This window comes from Aptenodytes forsteri, unplaced genomic scaffold (genome assembly GCF_000699145.1).
Source record: "Aptenodytes forsteri isolate BGI_AS27 unplaced genomic scaffold, ASM69914v1 Scaffold300, whole genome shotgun sequence".
In the NCBI taxonomy this organism is placed as follows: Eukaryota; Metazoa; Chordata; class Aves; order Sphenisciformes; family Spheniscidae; genus Aptenodytes; species Aptenodytes forsteri.
The window spans coordinates 29,725-47,689 of record NW_008794176.1 but is presented as its reverse complement, the minus strand read 5'-3'; the positions used below and the strand labels follow the sequence as shown (position 1 = coordinate 47,689).

The 17,965-nt window shown below is 46.0% G+C and overlaps 1 protein-coding gene across 1 annotated transcript in view; it reads right to left on the bottom strand.

Annotated features, from left to right (window-relative positions):
• Positions 1 to 5,235: 5,235 nt before the first annotated feature.
• Positions 5,236 to 17,965, bottom strand: part of LOC103903091 (excitatory amino acid transporter 1) — a 23,113-nt gene continuing 10,383 nt past the window's right edge. The window contains exons 2-10 of the mRNA XM_009284236.2: positions 15,543 to 15,795; positions 14,532 to 14,669; positions 13,504 to 13,708; positions 12,570 to 12,612; positions 11,618 to 11,958; positions 8,832 to 9,065; positions 7,573 to 7,767; positions 6,991 to 7,125; positions 5,236 to 5,434 (exon numbers count right to left, since the gene is read on the bottom strand). Of these exons, the coding sequence (XP_009282511.1) occupies positions 5,236 to 5,434; positions 6,991 to 7,125; positions 7,573 to 7,767; positions 8,832 to 9,065; positions 11,618 to 11,958; positions 12,570 to 12,612; positions 13,504 to 13,708; positions 14,532 to 14,669; positions 15,543 to 15,756 (1,704 nt within the window). The 5' untranslated portion in view covers positions 15,757 to 15,795. The remainder of the gene's footprint in view (positions 5,435 to 6,990; positions 7,126 to 7,572; positions 7,768 to 8,831; positions 9,066 to 11,617; positions 11,959 to 12,569; positions 12,613 to 13,503; positions 13,709 to 14,531; positions 14,670 to 15,542; positions 15,796 to 17,965) is intronic.

The following is a 17,965-nucleotide window of genomic DNA, read 5'->3' as shown; positions in this document are numbered from 1 at the left end:
AGTGGTGGACTTGGCAGTGTTAGGTTAATGGTTGGACTTGATGATCTTAAAGATCTTTTCCAACCTTAATGATTCTATGATTCTATGATTCTATGCCCTTGCCCCATCAGCCATGTTATTCACCTCAGTTCCTGTCCCTTAGGGAACAGAAGACAAGAAAAAGGGATATCAAGGGGAGAAGAACTAACAGCTTTCACTTTGCTTAAATACCATGCCATTAATGCAATATTTCAGTGAGTAATGTAAACTCATTATTGTTTAAGCCTCAGAGACCTCTTCCATGTAACCTTTGTTTGGGGTGGATTTCCTAGATGGAAGTATGTGCTTGTGTGCTATGTACTGCATGTGAAGTAAGCCTCATGCAGCTTTGCCAGTTTATGGACATATGCAGAAGATGGCATCAAGGAAAAAGCTTTAGGGAAAGGCCTTGTGAAAATCTGAATTTAGTATTTGACCAATGACATAGGCACATGGAGATAAGGAAATGAATACATAATGCTGAAAGCAACATCCCTAACTTTGTAAGGTCATGGTCCTGAGGACAAATAATAGAAAATAACATCATGGAAAAGCATTGTGGAAAAAATTCCCTTTATTTTTCAAATATGCAAACTATCTTTATTAACACTGAAACTCACAGCATGACGAAAAAGCCCTCGGGAATTAACATAGTCAAACTGCCAGAATGCTATGAACACGCTGTACAGCACTGATTTCCATTTATCTCTGTCTTCCTTGGGCAGAGCAAAAGAAGGACATACAATTACAGGGCAGTTTTCATGGGCAGATCTGACTCCTGAAATGATGTGTACGTATCATGTGACATGTAGCCTATCATCTGAAAATCCATATTCTTCATGGATTTTCTCTCTTAAAAATAATTTTGAAGAGATATGTCCTAATTGAAGAGCTTTTCATGTATGTATGCATTGTGATAGCTCTCTGTTTCATCCCAAATGTTGCTTATCTAATCATTAGGAATAAATCTGTTTGCAAATACGAGAAACTTGGAAAGTTTCTGCGAGCAGAAGCAGCAGGGCTGCAATAAAGAAAAGACTGCATAAACTCTCAAATACCTGATAATTTAAAAAGACAGTTGATAAAATTATTTAGTACTTTCAGTTATCCAGTTTTGAAGGCTGAGTTAGTACAAGGTCAGCGTTGAGTTTGGAAGGAGTACAAACACTTTTGTATTCTTGGCTGAGCTCTTAAAGGCTGCCTCCTTGCCAAGTCAGATGCAGTGGGGATGTGGGTCATTGGGATATGCGCAGGAAAGTCAAAGATGAAGTGGAGAATTTTCTCTGTACATTGAGAAGTTCTCATTATGTCACCAGCAGGTGCAACTCAAAATCAGCATGCATTGAGCTCCTTCCTGGTAAACCTTGCTTTGGAAGACTCATTACTGGAATGAAGTAAAATAGCCTCTGTTGTTTTAAGGATGGGATTAGTTGGGTAAATCAAGGTGGGCATCAAAATGAAGTATGCAGCTTTACAGAGTGAGAGCTTAGTATTGCCTTTCATTCTTGGATTAGCAACAAAAAAATTAACTCTGTGTATAGGTATGTTTGTGCACATGCGCCCCTTTCATATATATATATATATAGGTGTATATATATATATGCAAATTCCTGACAATACTTTACTGTTTGGGTACTGTAAACAGATAGATACTCCCAATGATAAACTGGTTAGCAACATGGGTAGACGCCAGAGCTAAAAACTATCAGCTGAATTCTGAAATTCCCCATGGGAGACTGATTTGCGGTATTTGAAAATGAGGCCTCTACTTGTTTGTGCTGCATTAATCTTGTGTTGAAAGCAGGAACTCACAAATGGCAAGGCTTGGAGGGTACTACTTTGTGGGAACATCTGAGATCATGTTGATGTAATGTGGTATGGAGAGCCCCTTTTGTGATATGTTTACATGTCTGCTAACAGCAACTGGAAACAGGTTAGACTCCTGCTGAGTTTTATTAAAGTATCATTAGGATCCTCCCAGATAGCTTTTAAAAATGATGGGGCTGGAAGGACCCTTTGCAATATCTCTAAACCAGAAAGCACGTGCATATATTATAAAGCCAGAAGGGACCCTTATGATCATCTAGTTTGACTCTGTATAACCAGTCAGAGGACTTCCCAGCATTAATTCCCATTTGAGCTAGAGTCCAATCCAACGATATTTTCTTCCAATTCATCCGTCAGTTTGCCCTTTGTATACAGGAAGTCTCTTCAGGATTAGAATTCAATGCTTTCTTGAAAAGTTGGACAAATAGTCTGGGGGGGAAAAAAAAGAAAACCAAGATGCAGTTCAATATGGACAAATATAAATTATTACACTTAGGTAACAATAATCAACTGCACAAACACAGGCTGGGAAATTACTAGCTAGGCAGCAGTTCTGCTTAAAATGATGTAGAAATTATCATGTATTACCACTGGAGTGAAGTCAACGCTATCATGCTGTTGTGAAAAAATAAAGCACTTTATTGGGTTTTATAAGCAGGTCTGTTCTTTATGAAGGTTTAGACTCATGTCAGCTGAGCTATGTTAATGATAAGCTAGTGCTGTCTTAGCCCCCTATAGATACAAGCTAATGCAGTGTATCTTAAAACTCTTTGATTAAGATCCGGTCTTTAGATACAGCCATCTCATCAAAGTAAGAGTCTAACCTCGCTAAGATTTAAGATAAGATGAACAGACTTGAATTTGCTGTATGTATGCATCATGGACAGTTATCCTGATCAGCTGATGCACAGCATGCTGTTGAACTATGGTAACTTGAGTCTAAGGTCTAAATCTTAATGTACATGAAATATTCTTTCCTCAGTGCTCAGCACTAATAAATCTTTAGTTGGATTGTTTTGTCAAATTTTAGTTACTCCACTTTAAGAAAGATGTGGAACAGCGAGGAAAAAGTCCAGAGGAGAGGAACATGAATGATTATTACCTGTGAGGGTATACTGGGTCTGTTTAGTCTAGAAAGGAGAAGAGCAGACATTATAATACTATTCATACAAGATAAAAAAATGCTGCAAAGAGGAGGATAATAATTTTTTATCCTGCTCACTTGTCCCCTGCTAGAGCAGATCTCTTGTCAGACTAAGCAACCTGTCTCCCACAGTCAGGAAACAGCCTGCTGCCTTAGGGTCTGGGGCCAACTACTACTAAATGGGGCTACAATACACTTCTATTTACCTTGCTCTGTTATCCACTTTTATGTGAAAGAGATGCATTTGTCCATTTATCTCAGATTCCCAACAATCATCCAGCCCATAAAAATAGAATACTTTGTCTACAGGATGTGGAAAGTGGCAGCACCAATATATAATCCTGCAATTCCTGAAGGACCAAAAAGATCCACATCAGGATCTGGCTTTGGACATCTCAAGAAATGTGTTTTGGGAAGCTTTGTTAGTGCTGGGGAGCTAAGCATGGGCAGTTGTGCGGTTGTGGTTGGCAAAGTTGACTCCAGCTGATGCCTCCGAGGTCTTCCTTCCTGAGGTCCACTTAGGTGCACCTCTAAGTGTAAGGCTAGGGCTTCTGGATGAAAAGGATCAGTGTGGAAAGCCAGGGTAGAGGGGTTTAAGTGATATACTGGGTTTGGAATGATGAGCAGACCTCAAGTAAAAGCTGCTCAGTTTAGATAGTTCAGCTGTGCAACAGGAGACTGCTTCCTGCTGTTTCTGGGCTTAGCCATTTCTAAAGCAGGACAGCTACACTGTAGTAGCCCAAAAACTGTGGATCCTTTCCATCTTCCTGGTTGTGTCTAGACATTCATTTTCTGGATGTTCATGGACCTGGATATTATGGAGCAAGCCCTGCTGGTCCTGTTCACTGGAGTGAGAGAGAGAGGCTGTGTTCCTGGCCACGCCAGGGAAGGGGGATAGAGCATGAATGAAGCAGGTCCCTACTTCTTGCTTGAGCCTCTGAGATGTTTTGGATGTCGTGTGGGCTTATGTCCAAGTGTGTTAAACAGAAGCTGAGCTCCATTTGGTAGGAACTGAGAAATTTATCCTGAATTTATAAGTTTTGCATCTGGCAAACTTGTACAAGTGCTGGGAAGCGATTGGGTACTGCCTATAAAAGATAAAGAGCTGTAGAAAAACAGAGATATTTTGAAGAACATTCTGGAGCAATGTGACTGAAGGGAAGTAACTTCTGAAAATAGCCAAAGATGAGCAAAGGAACCGTTTCCTTAGGAGTCTTATGATGAGGAGTGAAACTGTTTTCTGAGCAAATCTGGGGTGGCAGGGAGTCATTCCTGGCATGGAGGTACCACCCAGCTGCTCAGGTGGGCAAACTGTTCTTAAACTTTGCATTTCCCCTTCTGGTTTCACCAAGAGAAGAACAGCTTGCTAAAGAGAAATGAAGTTAACTGGTGTTTGGAAGAGCTCGGTAGAGGGGAGAGCTGTTTCAGAGGCTGAATAATGGATATAATAAATTCTTTAATTGTTCGCTGCTTTTGCAATCCTTCAGCAGCTTCCACTAATGAAAAGCCCATTGACCCCTATTTGTGCTACCAGCCAGCACAGTAAGCCCTGTCCCTGCTGTATGGTCCCACATTCCTTCAGAAGCTGGGTGACTCTAGTATCTGCAGCCAGAAGGGTTGCCAGAGGAGTGAGAAGCTCTCAGGAAGCATCATCCGCATATCTGTGCAAACACCAGGACTGTGAGCAAGGAGGACACTGTGTTTATCATAAACACTCTTGCCAGTGAAGAGCTGAACAGGAGCGCTGGAGCTCTCCAGAGATCTCCAAATGGCCAACGCTGAAAGCTTTACATGGTTGGGGGAAGCCACTGACTGAGTGAAGGCTTTGCAGCTGTATCCTGCAGGGTGGAGTCATCATGGCAACATTTTGGTGCCAGTCCACAGGTGGTGGTATCCCCAACCCACCTTGCCACTTAGCTGTGCTCATGCTTTAGCTCAGAAACGAAGGAGCTCCTAGTCCAGCTCATTCACCGAGTCTTCTTTACACAGGTCTAACTCTCAGACCCCATAAGAATGACTAAATCAGGCTTTTGTGGAATAAAACATTCTTTGCAGTTTAATTTTCTGCTTTTTAATGCCAGTCAGAAAGAGATGGGGGAGAAACGGGATCAAGGAAGACTGCATGTGGCAGAGGGGGGGAGAAAAGTGTGCTGCTTGGAGAGTGGATCTTTCTCTGTCCTCCACTATGGACTTCTATTTCAAGTCTTGGCTTTTTACAGCATTAATCTGCACTCTGCTGCCCGATTTCACAGTGCTGTCTCACTCCTGGGGTGCCTGTGGGTTTCGTTCTGTGGGCAAACCAGGTGGGAGAGCTGCTCTTTCTCCTCTATCACAGAATTACCAAGTTCGCAGTCCTGCGCATCTAGCTCATGCCGGGAGAGATGCTCCACAATGCCAGCCCCGAGAGAATCCCCCAGGACGTTGGTGGTCGTTCTAAGGCGGTCTCTGAAAAATCAGAGAGAAAAATGAAATACAGCTTCTTAGTAACAGCTGAGGGGATGAAGACTGTTTCAAGAAACATCTTCAATGAAACTTTTTCTACTTTTCAAGTCACTCTAATAATTGACACTTCAACATTGACAGGAAAATGATTCCCAGAGAACCTTCCTTGATTGATAGCCCTGAGCACAGGCTTCACATTCATTCCTACTCTATTGCATTCCCAGTTTCTCACTGAAAAGTTTTGGACTTGCCACAAAATGAGGGAAATGTTATCGTGGTTCCACACGGATAGTTTCCTTTCCAAAGGGCTGCTAAGGCCTTTCTGCAGACTCAGATGAGCCTCGCCACATCTGTTACACTTGAGTTGCATTTTGTTTTACAAAAAGTGTGGAAATTCTGGTGCAAACCTATGACTTAGTGCTGCTGTAGAGCCAGATTTCTTCAGCATGGACAGTATACACTAAGACAAGGCACCAGATTCTTCGTGCAAAATGGCAAATCTAAAACACCCTTTGCAATGAGATATTTTCCACAACCACAACTGTATGTAAGAGCTGAAGCTATCACCAGTCCAGCAACCCATCATATCCTTCAGCGGTAACAACAGATAAGACTTTTGGTACCTGATTGAAACCAACCTTTCTGGGTAAGTACAAGAGGTAACCTGGCGTCTTAGGAGGCAGGGCCTTTTCCAGCCAAGTCTGTTCTTATGCACAGTTCACAGGAGGAGTGAAGGTGTTGGGCAAGACTCTGTTTCCAACTGCTCAGCCATGGCTGGGAGCAGACTTTGGCTGCTTTGGCTACAAACCAGCAATACAAGATACAGAAGAACACAGGAAACACTGACAGTGTATCCCTGAGTCAGGATTTTGTTGTGTTTGAGAAGACTGAGCGAGCAAGGACTGTGCACAAATGCAATCTAGTTCAATCTAGTTCCTAAGAGCACTCCTGTGCTTGGGAAATTACTTGTCCCAAGATTTAAAAGTGAAACAAAGGTGAAATGGAGCAATGTAGCTGACTAGCTGCACCCGTCTAAACACTCCTCGACTTTGTACAGCCCAGTCTCATCCCACTTTCTGTGTTTGGTAGCACAGAACCATCACTCTGCAGTGTGAATTTGCTTATTGTTGGCACAACCTGTCCCTATTGGTCTGAGATAGTTTCTGGGTGCCTTTTAAGATAAAGCAAACTAAGGACATTCTGCTTGGTGACCAGGCTGATCTGCAAGTGACCTCTGATGCCTTGGGTCACTGAAGTACATGGTGAAGGCTCCAGCATGGGCAGAGAGGGCTTCTGTGCAAAGGTCTCAGGGATACAGGTGTATTTTAAGCTTAATGATACAGGTTACTGAGACTGCTTGTGGGAGTACAGATGAACTCTGTAAGCACTGGCAGGGAGCAGGCTTCTGTGCAAAGGTCTCAGGGATACAGGTGTATTTTAAGCTTAATGATACAGGTTACTGAGACTGCTTGTAGCAGAGACATTGGGAGTACAGATGAACTCTGTAAGCACTGGCAGGGAGCACAGACCTCTGCATTGCTGCTGAGCAGAGGACTTACAGAAACCAGTCCACAGCGATGATCAGCGTAATGTCTTCAGTAGGCAGCCCCACTGATGTCAACACTATAACCATAGTCACCAGTCCTGCCTGGGGAATACCTGCGGCTCCAATGCTGGCTGCTGTGGCAGTGATGCTGGAGGGAACAGGAAAGCACAGCTTATCAGCAAAGGGAAGAAAAGAGGTAGTCGCATTTGCAGAAATGTCAGGAAGCAGCTCAAACTCATCATCTACAAAACATCTTGGCACCCTTTCTGCCCTGGTCACCGAGCAGGATGGTGACACATTGACACAGCAGCCAGGCTCCCCCCTGCCAGGCAACCATCCATAACAGACTGCACCCTGCAGCTCTAGCTAACAGATGGCCCAGACCTGGAAATGCAATAAGGGCTCAAGTGGAGCCTCAAAGACATGGTGGCCAAATCATATGTGCTTCTACACCTGGAGGTGTAGTACACCCTTCTTTTCCATACTTTTTTTTTCTCATTGTATCTTCTGAGCAAAAGAGGAACCTGACCACACCTCAGATAAGCCAACAAAACTGAAGCCCTTCCTGTAGTCCCATAACTCTTTCAAAAGTCACCTTATTGTGATGATCTGCCCGAAGTCAAGTTCATAGTTGTTGACTTGTGCAATGAAGATGGCTGCAAGGGCTTCGTATAGGGCAGTGCCATCCATGTTAATTGTAGCTCCCACAGGCAGCACAAACCTCGTGATGCGCCTGTCCACACCATTGTTTTCTTCCAGGCACCTGAAGGTGATGGGCAGAGTTGCTGAGCTGAAAGGAATTTACAAAACAACATGAATTGGGTATATGCTGACTTTGGAAGAGGGACTAAGCCTCTGCCTGGTTTATGACCTTACCCACCTGCTTTTTCACCCTGCCATGTGAGCCAGAGGCCAGAAGCTGCTAGGAGAAAGAACAGTCTAAGCAAGGCTTCCTCAGATATGGTGCATGCTGCAGTTGCACATTCAGACATGGCTTTCCTCAGGGGGCTGGGACAGGGGCTATGTAGCCCTGAGGCTGATGATGCTGGTATAACACCAAAAGAAGGTGATGCTGGAGGATTCAGGGTACATAGGACAGAGCCTCAAGACCAAAACTCCTTTTCCAGCTATTAAAAAACTTAAGCCCTTTCTCACCCCCCTCAGTGCGTAAGACAAGAATGACCCATGTGTGAGAATATATCTTGCAGAGAAGGCCGAGAATTTTTTCTAAAAGACAACATGAGCCGGAAAAATGCGGTGTGTTTCAGTGTGAGAATGCATGTGGGAGAGACTGTTATGTGCTTGCCAGGAAATGAACATAGCAAGAAACACGGCACTTAGTGAGACAACAGCTACCTACAATCCCTTGCTTTGGCTGTGTTGCATGGCGGTGTGAGTCATTGAACATACGGGTGTTTATGCCTTTGCCAGGCCTCCTGTGAATTTAATGCCAGCTGCATACAGTATGTGTGCCTGGGAGAGAGAAGTGTGCAAACGTGTGTGATTATATGTGTGTGAGAGGTATGTGCATGGGGAATAATGCTGCAGTTCAGTGGGATTTGATATTTGTCCTGAGCTCAGGATTTCAGTGCTGCAAGCAGAGTCACCACCATGTTTGGTAAGGAGGAATATGGGTGATGCACTGATGGTTAGAGATGGCCACGTGATTAGGGCTCCTGAGCAGGGGAGTGGGAATCTTCCTACTCTCAAATGAGCTTGGCTGGACCAGTGCAAAAAGCTGCTAGTGCTAGAAACTGTGAGACTGCAGTGCTGCACTGAGGGCAATGGAGTGCTGAGAAGCAGCCCCAGAGTATCCACACTAGCCCCAACCCTACTCCTATGTAGCCATCGTACCTTGAGGAGGTGCCCAGGGCTGTGATGAGGGCCTGCAGAAGCCCTGCAATGAATACCCAGGGGTTTCTGTGAGTGACGATGAAGTAGAGCAGTGGCAGGATGCAAAGGGCATGAATGAGGAGTCCAACGATGACGGTGAGCGTGTACATCCCCAGCTGGCCTCCCATCACTGCTAGGTCATCCATCTCCAGGATTTTGCCAGCAATTAAAAACATGATCCCAACTGGAGCATACCTATGGCAGAAACACAAGGCCGATGCTCAGAACTGGCACCCACACTTTCACACCAGCTTTAATGCATGCTGTCTGGACAAATCCCCAATAAGCTAGCGCACCAGAAGTGCTCACTGAGCCTAATCGTTGGATGATACTGCTGGTTTCTTTTCTGGAAACCTGGAGAGAGCTGGGACTTGTTCACCATACGGCCAAAAAACAACATTTGTTGCACTGTTGGGGACCCCAGCACTCTGTTGTGTGCACAGCTTGGGCACTGGTGGAGGTTTCCTCCTCCTTCTGGGTTCCCTACATGTTTCCACAACACTCCCTGTAGAATTGATAGGTGAGGTTATGTAGAGGAGTCTTCAGAGTCCTTTCCTTTCCTAACAGAGCTTGGGCTGAGAGTATTTTTTTTACTGAGAGGCACAGGGAAGTACAGGCGAAACAGGGAATTGGGGAGTAAAAGCAATAGTGTCCTATAGGCTCGGGGATATCAGCCTTGCTATCTTCAGATGTTCACATTTAGGGAATAGGAACATACAGGGAATCCATATCTGATGTAGCAAGGACTGGGCACGCCAACACCTGCGAAAGCAGCCATGGCTTATATAAAAACCCATTTTGAGGTACACTACTATCCTTTCTATTCCTTATGGCTTTTTTCCCCCTCCATAACAATGCATCTCATGAGCAGCAGTGAGGCTCCACAGAAAGGAAGCCGTAACACGTAACACGTAATCTCATGAGCAGCAGTGAGGCTCCACAGAAAGGAAGCCATAACACAGACATGGAGAATATCATGGGCACTAAACTAAACATGGACAAATAACTGCACCAAAGAAAATCCCGGCTCCACGGCCACACCTCTCAGGGCTTGGCCTCTACAGCTCAAGAGCTCACATGCAATTCATGCGCAACGCTCAGAGGTCCACATGCCAAACTCCAACCAGCAGTGAGGCTCCACAGAAAGGAAGCCATAACACAGACATGGAGAATATCATGGGCACTAAACTAAACATGGACAAATAACTGCACCAAAGAAAATCCCGGCTCCACGGCCACACCTCTCAGGGCTTGGCCTCTACAGCTCAAGAGCTCACATGCAATTCATGCGCAACGCTCAGAGGTCCACATGCCAAACTCCAACTTAGCCTGGGAGGTTTGGAAAAGTTTCAGGAAAGGATTTCACAAATATTTCATTCCCTCTGACCTTCCTCTTAGAAGACATTCTTGGCTGCAGCTAGTGACCAGATCTCCCCAGGAAAAACAAGCTCCTGGGACATGCTCTGCAGACTGTGACTTCGGGAAGGAGTGCTGGGCTGCAGCTGACAGTCCTGCCTCGTATACAAGCAGGATTTTGTAAGTCAGGAGGTCTCTCCAGACACTACCTGCTGTATGCATACAGGCAGTTTCCTGAGTGTAACCAACGTGCTGTACATCAACACCCTGCCTTCCTTCACTGTAAGGGAGAGCTGAAGGAGGAGATGTTGAAGGCACCTTGAAATTGTCTCTGGGAGTAGTGTGCAGGTCTACTTGTTCCATTGTGCTCGTGCTCTTCCTTCTGTGCCCTCAGGCAACTCTTACCTCTTCTTAGGAAAGCAAGGCCCCAAGTTCTGGCTCATCTGTGGAGGAAAAGATCCCAGAGGGGCTGGGGCTCCCCAGTGCTCTGCTATGAGCTTAGGGTTGTTCTTCCCCTTTGTGTCTTTCTGTGTACGGCCTGTCCCCCTGTGCCCAGCATGTTGCTCTGAGATAAAAGACTGTGACTAGAAGACCAGGGAATGGAAGCTGGAGTGATCTAAAATGGGAGAGGGTGCGGGGCTGACAGATCCCCTCCCTGTCAGCCATTTCCATGTATTCTGCCAGCCCCGCATCTCTCCTGTCTTGTGGTACCTACCACAAACTCCTATTTAGACCTTAAGCCCTAGATGGGTAAAGAACTTAAAATAACAAGAATTGGTAAAATGCTGCCTTCTAGAGACTTGTCTCAGCAATGCCTTGCTTATCTGGACCATGTAGCACAGGCAGCCTTACACAGAAAGCAACAAGCAGCTGAGCTCTAGAGGAGTTGGGATCTGGGAGACCTCAAATTGAAAGGCATTAACTTTGAGTTGACCTTGTCAACCCAGCTCAGCTCTCGGAGCTAATGCATACAGGTGCCACCCTGAGTAGCAGGAAAGTGGCAATAGGTTATTGTGATTCGTAGCTAAGTCAGACTCCTGGAACATAGCTGGAAGGAAAGCTTTTGGTGGGAAAGCCTCACACCCTACCCCTGTTGGTAAGGCTAAGAGATCTTCCACTCCAGCTCTCTGGTCTTCCAAGGATGTTTCCAGCAGCCTCAAGGAAAGCAAGTCCTGGTGTACCTGATATTTCTAAGGTAAAAACAAAAAACAGGAAATGAAATGTGAACAAATATCCCATCCAGACTTTTCCCTCCAGCCTGATGGAGCCAAAGGAGAGCTGTGCCCATCTGCTTTTCCTGTGCATGTCATCCTTAACGCTACCCCACTTCTCATCAGGTCAGTGGAAACTGCACCTGCAGACCTCCTTCTCCAACCGGCCGTGCTCCTCACCAGATGATAATGGCCACCAGCCTCATGATGGCTTCGTTGAGGCAGTTAAAGAACTCCCGCAGGGCCCGTCCCTTCTGCTTCATGCTGCCGATCACCAAACCGAAGCACATGGAGAACACTACCAGCCCCAGTGCGTTCACCCCATTGGCTGAGCCTGGGATGGGAATGACTTCTTCAAAGGTCAGCACCTCGGAGACAGTCCCCAGGGCATGAGTGACGTTCTCCAGGATGCCGGTGAAGTTCTCAGGCACAGGCATCTGAGTGGCTGTCACACCTGCTGTGACATTGCTGCTGTGGAGGACGGTTCTGGTGAAGACCCTGGTGCTGTACTGTGTCTTGTACTGAAAAGACACAGATTATCAGATGCACTCACAAGCCCTGGTTCAGGAGCTCAGGACAACATGCTAGGCTCTTGCATCCCTTCCTAAAGAAAGAGGAGTACTGCAAGTTCACTGCTGATCTGTGTGGGAAACTTGCCTTGCCTGTTCTCAAGCTCCTTAGCTTAATACTTTCAACAAAAAGTTCATGGAGCTGAAGGTCAAAAGAGACCATTGGAGCATCTCATATCCCTAGGACTGAGATATTCTGGCTTCTCCGATAACCTTTTATACTGCTTCCAAGGGCACTAGCACTACAGAAGAGAAAAATACTTGGTGAATCTGCTCCCATTTCACTGCCAGTCCAAGCCTGCTACCTGAGATCACACAAACCCTTCCTGACTCTGAGTGTGGGATGGGACAGAGGTTGAAGCCCCCATCTACAGACAGCTTGAAAAGCTTGCGTGGGGGATGCTATAATACAGACTAATTACTACAATGCCTCCTGGAGCAGTTAGACTTGGGGAAGTGTGAAGGCAGTATAAAGCAATTGCTATTCCATCCCTCAAAGAAGTTGACTATGGTCTAGGGTACAGGGCGCAAAGGGAAGTGATAAGCCAGGTGGGATTTCATACCTGTTTGAAGCAGGCTTCTACCAGGTTGGGTGGGAACATATTCCTGCAGTAGATAAAACAAGGAAAGAGTTATTGTCGTGTTTGACTAGCAAGAAAACATGGGCTTCCTGGCCAACACCTCTGTCCTGGAGCAGTGTCTCAGGTCACAACTCTCACAATGCCAGCTCAGGCTACAGAGCAGATGGGCCCTTTCTGTCTGACTGACAGAAGACGGGAATATGCTGATCTGGAGCCAGGCACCCTCCTGCATCTTTTCAGACTCCCGCTGCATCTTTTCAGACTCCAGAAGGTTGTATTTCAGATATGTGGAAAGAGACTACACACATACAGCACTGGGATATGGGTCCATTGTAAAAGCATCATCAAACCCAACTGAACCTTGAAACAATACCATATTACAATTTTTAATATACTGCCTTGCTCTCAGCCTCATCTCTACAGCTGTCATTTGAGCTCTCTGTTATCTTGTACCTCAGAAACATAGCTTCATACCACTTGAGATGGTACAGCTTTGCAATTCACTGTGTAAGGTCACAGCAAGGGAGGGAGAGACAATGTCTCAGGAACCACTTCCTCGATTACCTTGGGTCAGTGAAGATGGATATTTGGAGTAGCCTTTGCTGGGTGAATTTCTGAAGGGCATGCAGTCATTGATAGTTTTCATGACTTGTTTTGCTGAGCACACCTTGGCTTCTTGCATTAATACCTCTAACAGAAGGGCTGGACTCCAGAGCTCCAGGCCAAGCATTCAATCTCAGAGTGGCAAAGCCTGTTGGCAGAACTGAGCTAGAAGTAGTAGGCTGGGCAAGACTCAGCCATAAACCTCTTTCCCTAAGAGTGTATGCCTAAAGCTGTGACACTTGAAAAGGACATTCCGTGGAGAAATGCAGTCTCACTGATATGGTCTCAACATGATACCATCTTGTTCACCTACCTCACCAAGTCCATGAAGGCATCTGTGGTCTGCACCTGCTCAATTCTGCCTTCTCGGTGAAGCTTGTCTTTAGATCCTTTTCCTGGGTGGATGATGATCACCATGAGGATGCCAATGAAGACTGCTATGATTGTGGTCACCATGTAGTAGACAACAGCCCGCATCCCCATCTTCCCTGAGGCTCTGCCATCCAGCGAGGCCATTCCTGGGGAGTCACATAGAGAGACAAGGTGAGAAGGTCTATTGTCTTAGAGGGAAAGGGGGAGCCTGAGGAAGATTCAAAGTGTGCAGGGCACATGCATGAGTTGGACAGAGAGCTGGGGTCTCTAGGAAGCACAGCATACAAGGGGCAGACTTTGGAGCTCCAAGGTGATGTCGATATGGGAGAATGTGGCTTGTGGTTATGAAGAAGCACAGCACTGGTGGGTCTTAGGCTGCATTTGGGAATATAGCAATTTCCTCCTAAAGTTCTCAGAAAGGAAATAATCCCCTCCTGATATATTTGGCCTTTAAGTCCCTAATGGTGGGATGTTTCAGCAGGTGGAATGCCTTGCAGTCCCTTCTGCTGTCTGAAAGCTTGGCTGGTGGGCATGTCTTCTGTGAGGACCTGCATGAAACAAGCTCTCCAGCTGGTGATCAACTCCAGCTCTTTTGGACTAACATGAATTAACCTTCCCTAGGCTGGAGGAAACCTGAAGCTGACTTGGGCAACAAACTTGTTGACATTTGAGGTTACGTAGGATGAAATCCTTGCTAGTGCTCAAGTGTTGGGCATTGGAAACACCACATTGTGTCCTCCCTAGTCTTCTGAGAAAGCACAAGGCCTTCTGATTCTCTTCCCCCCTATTGAGCCAGCAGGGGTATGAATGTGAATCATGTTCACTACAGCTGTATGTTCAGGCTTGTCACTATTAGCCAAGCTAATCCAAGCACCTCCAGCTGGTGCACAAAGGGGTACTCCAGCAACAGCTAGCATCCGTCTTTGCTGATTATTGCCTTGGCTGAAAGCAGCAGAAAGCACTTCTCACCTGTAATCAAGCTAGAGACAATGAGAGGAAGAACCAACATCTGGAGCATACGCATCAGCAGCTCGCCCGGGAAGGAGAAATACTTGATCTGGCGATAGGTCAGCTGGTAGGGCCGGAGGGAAAATGCCAGGATGATCCCTGTGGATCAGCAAGGGATGAGAATGGAAATGGGACAGTGTGATCCAGTGGTCTGTCCCTCAGTCCTACAGCGTGGCTTTTCTCTTTCTCATCTCCTTTCAGCTCCTCCTCTCCCCAAAGTAGCACATGCTCTTTCTTTTTCTAAAAGGCTATGATCCAGTTTTTACTGTATGCTCTCTCTCTCCCTTTGACATATTTACATGCACAGGAGCCTTGTGCTAAACCACAGGTCTCCTTGTTGCTCTGTCTGCTGCTCCTCTGGGGTCTGTTCCCAGGAAGCTCATGAATGCAAAAATGCTGTGACCAGAGATATGATCTCCCAGCCTAACCTAAGTGTGACTACGCAGTTCAGAGACTTTGTCCACCCACCTCTTATAGCTGAGTTCAGCCAGTGAGTTAGAGGCATACAACCTGGATCAAAAGCTAGGGACAATCCACTATCTGCTGGGCAGATTTAGTTTGCATTGTACCACAGTTCTTCGCATCAGCTCCCCCTTCTGGTACTGTCAGGCTAAAGCTGTGGGATGAACCTGAAGAACCCTTGTGCCTGTAGCTGCATTCACAAGAAGCCTCTGAACAAACCTGGATGATTTTTTTATGGGGATTGGTAGAGCTGGATCATCAAACCCTTCCTGTTGTAGAATGTTCCTAAGCTGCAGCCAGAAAGGATCAACAAGGACTCCTTCACACACGCCCTCTGCAAGGTCTGTTGTCCTTGCGCACAAAGCTTCTGATTTGGACAGCATTTTGAGCTGTCAGCTGATCAGCTTCACCTCCCCAGCCAAATCGTTATGATAAAATAAAATCTTTGTAGAATAAACAAACTTTTCGCCACATTTATAAATGGTGCCCAGTGTTGCCACAAGTCCATACCTAGTAAGACTGCAGCAATGGTGAAGAGGACAAAGGCATTTCTCCTGAAGAAGCTTTTAGCGCTGTCAGCAGTGATGCTGTGCATCCGCTTCTTGGCCCGCGCTGCCCGCTTCTGCACTGCCTGTCGGAAGCGCTGCACCCGGCTCTCAGCATTGAGCTGCTTGGCTGCGTCCTCGTTGAGGAACAGGCTGTTGACGTGACTCTGCTCACTCATGGTCAGCACGGCTGCTCAGTCTCCAAGACACAGCTCTGCCTATGCTGGGCAGGGAGAAGCACAGGAGGGAAAGCATAAGCTGCAGCACCCGACACCTTGCCTTCCTTTTTAGGTCATTTCCCTGGGGCCCTGAGCAGGTTTATTTAGAGTTGATTAATGAGCTCCTCTGCCCCTCTGCAAGGAGCAGACCCTGGGGAAAGGCATCTAAAGGGCTGCCAGGGTGTTGTCACGACTGCTCTTGTGTCTCTGGAGAAGCTCTGGCCTCTAGCACCGAACCTGCACTGACGGGCGGCTTATGGTGGCCTGGGCAGCCAGAATGGGCTCCACAGCCACCGAGGCTTGTTCTTAAGAGTTTTATCCATTTGGACAGGAAAGAATTTTAATCACCTGGCAATAAAACCAGTTCCTGTACACAAACTGTTCCAAACAAGACCAAGCAGCAAACAACATTTCTGACATACCTCCTAGGTGGACAGGCCCCTAGCAGAACAGCTTTCGCCATGACAGCGAGTGGCACTGGCTGTTTCTGGAGAAAGGAACATAATCCCTTTGCCTTCTGTGGAGCCTGAGGATAATGCTTTACTGACTGTCCTTTGAAGCACAATAGGACTTTCAAGTAGTATCTCTTGTCAAACTCCACTGATGGGGTTAACCTGCTGTCCTGTCTTCACAAATACTAAGATCGAGATCAAACCTACTCCAAAGAGGTAAATGAAGGACCAGTTCTGCTCCATTACCTACTGGCTGCAAGGCCTGGAGCAGTCTACTGTTCTTTAACTGTTTATTTTTTCTATTATTCCCATATTCCTCGGAAGAAAAGAACAAGGGGGCTACACAGGCATACCAGTCCACTCTGAAGTGCTAGAAGGCACCAGCAATCCAACAGTTCTTATCATTAGGAGGATTATTGCCTGACTATGCAGGTGCCATTTTCCTACTGTCACTGTGCCTTGACAGATACAAGGTCTGAAAATGATTCTTGTTTCCAGGAGTTTGCAAAGAAAATACAAGACTAGATGAAACCAAAGAAGAACAAAGTCACCTTAGCACATTAGCAGGTGCGGAAAGACCTTTCTTTGGTGTTGCAAGTCAAATAAGAGCTACCTACCTCATTTGCAATCCTAAATTTAAGTCAAAGAAACCATCGCAACTGGGATTACATTCTCTATAAAATACACATCTAGTGTCTGCCATTTGGACCCAGATAAATGCCTATCATGAATTGAAGACATGGCCTTAAAGAGGAATTGGTTCATGGTACAACATTGCAGGGTCATTTCCAACAGATAGATGGAGGAAAACCTCCATTCTGATGGAAGATTTGTTTGCAGAGATGCTAATGCCTTCATGAGGTTCGGAGCAGTGGAGAGACACCTGAGGTGGCCCAGCCAAGTCACTCTAAGCCCTCCCAAGGCTAAGCTGTGTGAAGACCACTGGCAAAGATTCTGGGCTTTTGCTGCAGGAACCTCGCAGTGTTGCTGTGGTCACCCAAGCTTTTGGATTAGGAAACAGCATTCTGTGGATTTTGGTCTGCTGATTCCAGCTTGATCACACATTCACTTTCTTATTACACCACCCAGTTTTTGTGTGTTGATGGAGCCAATATACATCAGACTGCGTGAAAACTTTGTCTTCCTCCTTTTCACTGCCAGTCCTACTTTTCACAGCTATGCATGAGAGAAGGAAACTGCAAAGTACATATTCCTTCAGTTCATTGAGTTTGTGCCTCCTGAACTCCACAGTAGGTTAAGAAACTATGGATTCAATCCCCTGTGCCCTAGAATAGACTCCCAGATATAGAATAGAATAGACTAGACTCTTTCAGTTGGAAGGGATCTACAACGATCATCTAGTCCAACTGCCTGACCAATTCAGGGCTGACCAAGTTAAAGCATGTTACTAAGGGCATTGTCCAAATGCATCTTAAACACTGACAGGCTTGGGGCATTGACCACTTCTCTAGGAAGCCTCTTCCAGTGTTTGACCACCCTCTCAGTAAAGAAATGATTCCTCATGTCCAGTCTAAACCTCCCCTGGCGCAGCTTTGAACCATTCCCACGTGTCCTGTCGCTGGATCCCAGGGAGAAGAGATCAGCACCTCCCTCTTGTCCTGGTTTCGGCAGGGATAGAGTTAATTTCTTTTCTAGTAGCTGGTACAGTGTTTTGGATTTAGGATGAGAACAATGTTGATAACGCACCGATGTTTTAG